This window comes from Octopus bimaculoides, chromosome 1 (genome assembly GCF_001194135.2).
Source record: "Octopus bimaculoides isolate UCB-OBI-ISO-001 chromosome 1, ASM119413v2, whole genome shotgun sequence".
NCBI classification, from domain to species: Eukaryota; Metazoa; Mollusca; class Cephalopoda; order Octopoda; family Octopodidae; genus Octopus; species Octopus bimaculoides.
Window position 1 is genome coordinate 111,492,576 of NC_068981.1, and position 9,440 is coordinate 111,502,015.

At 35.2% G+C, this 9,440-nt stretch overlaps 1 protein-coding gene across 1 annotated transcript in view; it reads right to left on the reverse strand.

Moving 5' to 3' along the window:
• LOC106871360 (multiple epidermal growth factor-like domains protein 8) overlaps positions 1 to 9,440 on the reverse strand; it is a 100,101-nt gene that overhangs the window by 30,106 nt on the left and 60,555 nt on the right. Inside the window, exon 5 of the mRNA XM_052969324.1 lies at positions 5,458 to 5,586. Coding sequence (XP_052825284.1) covers positions 5,458 to 5,586 — 129 coding nt within the window. The remainder of the gene's footprint in view (positions 1 to 5,457; positions 5,587 to 9,440) is intronic.

The following is a 9,440-nucleotide window of genomic DNA, read 5'->3' on the forward strand; positions in this document are numbered from 1 at the left end:
TATATATATATATATATATGCATATACATATATGTTTGTGCATGTGTCTTTGTGTTTTTCCCCACCACTGCTTAACAACTGGTGTTGGTGTGTTTACGTCCCCATAACTTAGCAGTTCAGCAAAATAGACTGATAGAATAATCAACAGACTAGGTATCTGACTCAAAGGAAAAAATAAGCCCCAGCATGGCCACCATCTCATGACTGAAACAAGTAACAGATAAAAGCTAAATCATCTACTTTCTGTGCCCTCAGTTATTTCTCCTTTCCCACTCAGTTATATCTTAAGTGTGCTATACCTTCTTTAACATCTCTCATGTCTGCGAACACCCTCTCATAACTGCCACTGATGCCACCCCCATTGTCATCATTGCTCCACTCACCATAACCACCCATATGTACCTCTGACCTCCATTTCATCCACTGTATATTTTCTTCTCCCTACTCTCACACTACATATCATTTCCCTACTTTCTGATTTATCTACAGGTTAATGATATGGCAGCTCTCTTCCCTTCCTGTGCTGTCACTTGTTACCTCCTCCCTCCTGAATCACTTTCTCCATACTGCTATTTACCATCAACCACACCTCTAGCCTTGTTCATCATTCACTGATATCTCTACCTCTAACAATCTATCTCTCCTCTCACATTATCTATACTCTCCTTTCCCTTGATCCACAGTCCATATTACCTCTAATAACTTCTCGAATGTTGAAAGTATACTCAGGCAACATTGTTACTACCACCTTTATGTTCTTTCCAGCTACTACCACTCACCTTTACATAATGCAAGGTAGCCATGTATCTTATCTATAAAAGGCAGATTTTTCTCTCTCTCTGTGTGTGTGTGTGTGTGTGTGTGTGTGTGTGTGTGTGTGTGTGTGTGTGTGTGTGTGTGTGTGTGTATGTGTGTGTGTGTGTATGTTGAAAATTCATACATTTACACAATTCCAAATTTCTTGGATGAAAGAATCGCAATTAATATTCTAAATGCCATAACTTAGGTCACAGCGTCATTTTTTCAGTCAAAATAACTTCCAATTACGAATAAAATCCATAAAACTACACAAATTAACATTTTTCCCTCTAATAAAATCTAATTTCCTCTTTCTAATACTTTTACAAATCCTTTCAACTCCTACTTTCTCTTATGAACCTTTACGAACGATCCAACAACAAATACAAAAAGAAAGGAAGGAGAAACACTGACAGTAAAAGAAACAGACACAATACAAATCCTACGTCAATACACACATATACATACACATGCGTACTTCCCAACACAATTTCTCTGTACAAGTCACTTTTACATTGACAGTCAAACATTTCATTCAATACAAACTGTGTCCAACTTTACTTGATGAAATATTTGGATTTCATTTCCTTAACAATACAAACTGTGAGTTACCTCAAAATCTTTTTTAAAACACATTTACTTAATACCATGTAACTTTAACATTTGCAGTCAAACATTTATTCAATACAAACGGTGTCCACATTTACTGTCCATACAAACTGTGAGTTTCTTGAATTTCGTTTTAACTGCTACTTTCTATTATGAACCTTTACAAACGATCCAACAAAATATTCAACAAGAAAGGAAGCAGAAACACTAGGAAAACAGTCAAACTGTAAGTTTTTTCAAATTCTTTTTTAAAACACATTTAATCACATACATACAAACACCTGTCACTTTATTTATTTATTATTGGCTGTATCCTTTCAACTCCAACTTTCTCTTATGAACCTTTACAAACGATCCAACAACAAATACAAAAAGAAAGGAAGGAGAAACACTGACAGTAAAAGAAACAGACACAATACAAATCCTACGTAAACACACACATATACATACACATGCGTACTTTCCAACACAGTTTCTCTGTACAAGTCACTTTTACATTGACAGTCAAACATTTCATTCAATACAAACTGTGTCCAACTTTACTTGATGAAATATTTGGATTTCATTTCGTAAATACCATCTCTTAAGTCATACACTCAGTTTCTCTCTCAAAATAACTCCTAATTATGAATAAAATCCATAAAAATACATATATAACCATTTTCCCCTGTAACACAATGTCATTTCCTCTTTCTATAACAACTTTCACCCTTTATTTGGCACATGAAATGCCACCTATACACTTACATACAAATATACAGATACATGCAAATACCTGTCACTTATGTACCTATCGTTACCAATGACCTCATTATCATTGGCCCGAATTCTAACTTCACTTCTCATTCCTAACACCGTCCTTCACCAACATAACAACAACTACCTTTCACATTTCGGAGGTCCCAGTTCCCAGTGGGGCCATGCTTCGCAATGTCAATTAACAAAGCACAGGGACAAACACTGTCTGTCGTGGGAATACATTTAGGGGAGCCATGTTTCTCTCATGGTCAGCTTTACGTTGGCTGCTCGCGTGTGGGCAGCAAGAGTGATACTTTCGCGTTTGTTCCACAAGGAAAAACAAAAAAACATTGTGCATAAGGAGGTTTTATAGGATTACTTCGATTCCTAATTTTATTAATTTAAACAATTTTTAAAATTTCTTACTTTTTGTCAGTAATTTCTAAGTAGGTGTAGGTTCATATTCATTGCAGTGCACTTGACACTCCCAAATATCCGCCATAAAAACGCTGATTCTTGCTGCGTTACAAAACTTCATTACAAATCAGAACCTGCTCAAAAATCACCTGTTGTTACTCACCAACACCCATTGGGCAGGCATTAGTCAGGACGATGGACAGGTTAGTATTTCAATTCCATACGACTCTCAAAGAGTCAACAATGCTTTTATGACGAGATTTACATTTTTAGGCAGTTCTCTGCAATTACTTCACACTTCACGAACACCTGCACTCCACTCAGTTCTATTTCACTCACTTCGTCAGTACAGCAGCCTCATCTTCTACATCCGACGTACATGATACATCTCCCCCTTCCATCTCCTCTCTCACCATTACAGTTTACTACATCGGCAACATTATCGCAAGATACCATTTGAAAACCAAGCAACATATCATTTCATACAACAACAAATGTAATCATAACGACGATCAATGAAACAAATGCATTAAAATAATTACATGAAGAAGTAACTATCTCTACACAACATTACAATTTATATAAAATAACAAAACTTAAACAGTCGATAAAACTAAATACATACATCCTCTCTCTCACCATAATATTTTACACCATTACATTTTACATCAAATACAAACTATTCTAAAGCAACAGGTCATTTTACACAACATCTTGATGAGACACATATTCTGATTCATCTATTCAGCACCACTACAGTCTTGCCCATCTGACATATGATGAGTAGATGCTATATTTTCAAACTTACCCATATTTACTAACCCATGATTAATCCTCATCTTTCCTCCATAGGGCATCTATTCTGTTTTCACAGACCATGAAGTTTTGTAACAGCACGTCCACTACCGTTGATGGAAAAGGAAGATGCCGTATTCACTTGCGAACGTTTTACACACCCTTACATGACTACCTAAGACATTGTTACAATTGTGAGAACAATAAAACAGCCTTTTCAGGGCCACCTCAAATTCTATTGTTACCCACTTCTGAGAGTGTTGCAATGCTCTTGGCAGGGCTTTCTGTCCAGTTGCAAAAAGATTGGTTGGTCGTCAACTTATAGCCATCTTTGCCTCAATAATCATAATTGTGTAGAATCATTAACAGTACTTTAAAGCAATTAAGACCCAAGCAACGCTGGGCACTTCTGCTAGTCTCATCTATAGCAAAATACCTGTACTTGTCCTTCTATCATAACACTTGTGCTTGTCCTTTCAACACCTGGTATAAAGCCACCTCCCCTTTCTCCCCTCCCAAATATGCTCTCACTCAGTCAAGAGGACATTTTCTGTTTTTTTATCTTGCAAGTTACTTGATGACCTCACAAGTGTTGGTGACACAAAAAATAGCACCCAGTACACACTGCAAAGAAACTGATGTTAGAAAGGACCCCAAAATGTAGAAACCATGCCAAAGCTGACATTGGAGTTTGATTTCAATCCTGCAGTTTGCCAGATCCTGTCAAATCATCCAATTCATGCCAGCATGCAAAACTGATGTTAAATGATAATGGTGATGCAACATTTGTCATGGGGGTTATAGCAGTACAGTATGTTGGTGCAGCAACAGCAGCAGTAGTAGTAGTGGTGGTGGTGGTAGTGGTGGTGGTGGTAGTGGTGGTGGTGGTAGTGGTGGTGTTGGTATGTTCTTTAAATGGCAACATTAGCAATGAAAGTATTAATGGAATTGATCGCTAATGCAGTTGTAGTTAGTGGTGAGAAAAAGATGGGTTGCTTTAATGGTGAGTTCATTGTTTTCAACAGTAGCCATATAGTCTGAACTGTTGACCTGATTTAGTTTTGGTGTCAGAAAATAATCTAAGAAGTGAATTTGTCATCATATAGTTGCATAGAAATGTTTGTGTTGCATATACAAGCACATGTCTATATGTGTGCTGTATATATGGAATATATATAAACTGAAATCAATGTCTTGTTCCACTGAAATGTGCCTCATATTAAAACAAACAGAACAGTAGACAATGACCAATTCTGCTAGTTTCTACACCAGCTAAGACATGCTACCAAAAAGGGGTCTTCTGCTATAGTGCAGAGCTGAGTGAATTTGATAGTCAGATGCTAGAAAAAGCCCCTCTCTCTCTCTCTCTCTCTCTCTCTGTGCATGCGTGCGTGTGTGCAGGGGTATGCATATATCCCTTTGTCTTGACATCACACAATAGTTGTAAATGAGTTTCACCATCATACAAGCAGTGTTGTTCATTTCCAGTATTTGGTGAAAATATTTTATCATGGAGAAATATTATTTTGCTTGGAAACAAATGAGAGTTGGTGACAGGAAAGGCATCTGACCATGCAAAAATCAGCCTCAGTGAATTCCATCAGTTCCATGCAAGCATGGAAAAGTGGGCATTAAAATGACAATGATGATACATATAGACATGGTCATGTGATTAAGAAATTCATTCTACAGCCAATACAGAACAAATCCAATCCTAAAATCTTGGAACAAGTGTCTTCAGTTTCAACCTTAAGTTGACCAAAACCATTTGAATGAATGTGAGAGAAGTCTACCAGTACAATTGTCAATAGGATTTTACTGTATCTCTATGACCTGTAACCAGGTTGTAGAGATACAACAAAATTCTTTTGATACTTTATACAAAATAATACTATCACAAAATAATACTATCACAAAATAAAATAAGTAAATATGTGAATTTTAAATGGTTGTTACATTTCATCCACAATACAAGTGTTACATATTTAAACCTAATTCTGCATAATTTTGAAGTTGAAACACCTTTTTTTACAAAGAATACTATTATTCTCACTGATTATTCTAATATATTTTCCAAGTTTTACATATTAACAAACTTACCTTACGATTATTGTAGTGAACACAACCTAAATCTGAGGTATTTTTCAATTCACACATCAAACATTCTGGATTTTTCAAGCACATACTCTCAATGTCAACTCCTTCACAGTAGTCAATTTCTATTTCAGGCTGAAAAAAAGGGAGGAAACAATAAAAATATCACACAATATCAATGCATATGTTGATGAAAAGAAAGGCAATTACAATAATATAATGTTAATATTAAACATTTATAATTGAAATCAACACTAATGCTCTATAGGTTGAAAGAAGCTGGTTGAAGAGGTAAGAAAGATACTTAAATAGTATCTGTCAGTTCATTAAGGTTAGGTGAGTAACATGTCTACAAGATGCAAGGATTTCTTTTCAAAGTTCTAAATGCGAAAATATTCTCTGACAGCTGGGCAGAAACACAAAGCAAATCAATCTTGAAACATTGTTCTAGTGATGTGCTTTTTTTTTTTATTGAAACGCCATATAACAGAGAATTCTTTATTAGCTAATGGTGTCTCAGAATGGGTTTCTGAGCCAGTGGGTTCAGCTTTAGACCTCCATAAAGGTTACCACCAAGTAGGAGTATCGTAAAATCTTTGGCAGCCTTGAAACCTGGTGCAGGTTTTTCTTCTTAAGAAAATGTGAGTCAATTTCAGCATTCATTTCCAAAACAAGCCTGTCTCATCTACATTAAAATTTAGCTATAGTGTGTATCCTCCTTTGTCAACATTTTTCAGTAAAGTTGGAAAAGCAGCTGCAGCTGCTGTGCTGCTTTATCTGTGCTTGCAGGCTCTTCTGCTATCCTATATCTGTTGCAAATCTCAATGATTCTAGAAACACTCAAGCCAACCACAACTTGTTGCCACAAAATTTTCTTAGTATCAGGACCCTATATTTTCGTTAGGTTATCAAATATACTTGAAATTTACATTTGTATGACTTGTAGCAGACATGGTGAGTTACTCTGACATACATCCTCTATCCAATGATAGTGAATATATATTTCCTATATTTTCCATTATGCTAATTCTATTTCTAGTTAATTTTTTAACAGCTAAAGATGTTACACTGAAAAACAAGCTTTAACTTTCAGCATTAGGGTGAACTGTTTGCACAGTTGTTGGTTGAAGACTGAAAGCTTGCTGTCCATCACCAAATCTCTGTAAGAATTCTAATTTACTTTTTAACATTAACCTTTTTCTAGTTTTTTTCATTTTTTTTTATACTCACACATAGCAACAGAGAACAGTCTATGTTTAACCATCATTATAACTTTGATAAATGAAGGAATAAATAATTGAAAAGCAAAAATTGTGAGGAATATTTTCTACCACCACGCATTTCAAAATCAAACAATAACTAAAACTAGCTAGTTATGAATGTGACACATTTTGTAACAGTTCACTGCTCAGCCACTTTGTATTAATTTGTACACTTGACCCTCTCCATATTTATATATTTATTTGTTCCAACTTATAATTTTCATATAATATCAAAGGCAAATTCTGCCATAATACCATAATACACCTAAGAAAGATCAAATAGACCTGAATGTAGAAGTGTATTAAATACAATATCATGCTTTAGGTTTCATGATTTATCTTATATTAAAAGTATGCCATGCCTTAGAAAAGATAAATCTCTATCACATAGAGAGTAAATGTATACAGATGGGCACTTAGACAACTTTTATTATAAAAATGAGTGTCTATTGTTACCCATCTATGTTTATTTACTTATTTATATATTACTCATCTGAAAATGCAAGTTTTGAGAGGCTTTGAGGATTTTTATTTTGGTTTTATACTATTTCACATCAACATCACAAAAAAATGACATTAAGTGAGGACTGCCTTTATAGAAGGCAGTGTTCTTTGAAGTGCAACTACAAAGTACTGCAGCCTCAAGAAACCAAGTCCCACAAACTACTCCCAAAACCATTTGGGGTTTTTGTGGGTTGAGGCTTTGGGATAGTTGAGGGGTCCAAATAACTAGAAGTATGGTTTTGAACACTCATTTAGTTGTTTTGAATAGATCAGAAATGACGTTCCTTTGCTGCATACAGTAATCAGTACAGAAGCAATGAAGCACTGACCAATTAGGTAGTACAAAAGTTCATAGGAAGGAATCTTACAGTGTAGCAGAAAATGTGAAGTGGGCTTTATTGGTCAGATAATCCAATGAAAATACTGTGAAGGTAAAGTAAAGATTGTGAATGGTTGTATCAGTAAGATTTAAGGGTACGTAAGAAGATTATTCTCAGATAAATTACAGTAGCAAATGATCTGACCTCTTCACCAAAAGTGTCAATGTGAAAGGATTGTATAAGCCAAATAAATCAGGATAAACCCTACTAACTGTCATAACAGTTGAGAGTTAGCAGTGTTTGAATAGTGATGCACTAGATTAGCTTAGGAATATGAGTAATTTGATGTTAATACCTAGCTTGTTAGTAGATTCTTTGTGGTGCAGATACTAATTTTAGAAAAGAAATTGAATAGAAAGAGCAGATGTGGGTTAGAGATAATAGAAAAGATTTATATCACAGAGAGATATAGTAGGTAAAGCTTGTGTTAAAAAGCACTGGTAAAAGGAAAGGGTAAAATAAGGATCATGAATTGACTACTACCACTATTCCTATAAGCAGCTAAACTGGAAATCAATGGTCTCAAATGGATTTCTCAAAATCCAGTCATGAAGGAGAGAGAACAGTGTATGCGTATAGAGAACCAGCTCAAGCTCTGACAACCATCAGCTTTACTGAAGGAGTGCAAATGTGTGGTAGTGCAACAGAAATGTTTAGATAATGTTAAACTCAATACCTGGTTGTATGCAGGCAACAGAGTGAATTTTGTTAAATACATCCAAGAGCAAGGAGGTGGTGTTACACTGCCATCCAAAATGAGGTATAATATGTAAGAGAGGCTGAAGAACTTGAATTAAAGCAGCGTTTCAACAATCTATGTTGCGTTTAACAAGTGTAGCACAATTAGTAGACAAGTCTACTCTTGTTAGAGCCATAAAGTATTTTAAGGATAAACAATTCTCACCACCAATTCTAAGATCAGACATAAGATGAATAACATTTAGCTGCTTGTAAGATAATACTTAGATGAGGGGATGAGGAAATGATATGGTGAAACAGATACTATTTCTCCAGCATCAGGAAATACTTATATTACCAGACTTATAAAATTAAAACCATATCTAAAAGTAAAATGAACAAATACAATACTTGAAAGACCTACTTTTACAACAAACATACACACAGACACTTATTAAAAAAACACACCACACTGCAAACACATGCACACACATACTGGAAATCACATAAACACTCGTGCATTCACACACATAGGATCTTTTCAATCTCAGTCGCAGATTTTTTTAATTAATTTTTTAAAACTAAACCGTTTGAAATTTCTAATACTGGTTGAATGTGTCACATAGAACATGGTTTACTTTTAACATTTTTGACAAAATTTTGTATTTTAGAAGTTATTTCATGTTAAAGTTGTCGTATTTGGATAATTTTAACCAATGTGTATTCAGCTCAAGAAAGTTACTGCTGTTTGTGAAAGTAATGGAAGAGCAACAACATCCGGGTCATCAGGTCATCTATTTCAGACACTGCATACATATATGTAAATACACAGACACATATATATACACATACACACACCAATACATACACACACATACAACTTTTAGAACGCTGAGGAAAGGAAAGGGAGGTGGGTGTGAGGAATACATAGCTTTAAGGAGGGATGGGGATTGTGAAGTTGATGACAGTTGTTCAAGCTGTCTATCACACACACACACACACATATTGATATGTAAAGCTGATAAAACCACAAATTGAAGCAAGGAAAAGGAGAGGGTTTAATAAATTAATATGCAATGGTAGGGGGGTTGGTAAGTTTATATAAGCTGTTGTCCAGATCATCGACACACCACCACTCTCTCTCTCTCTCTCTCTCTCTCTATAT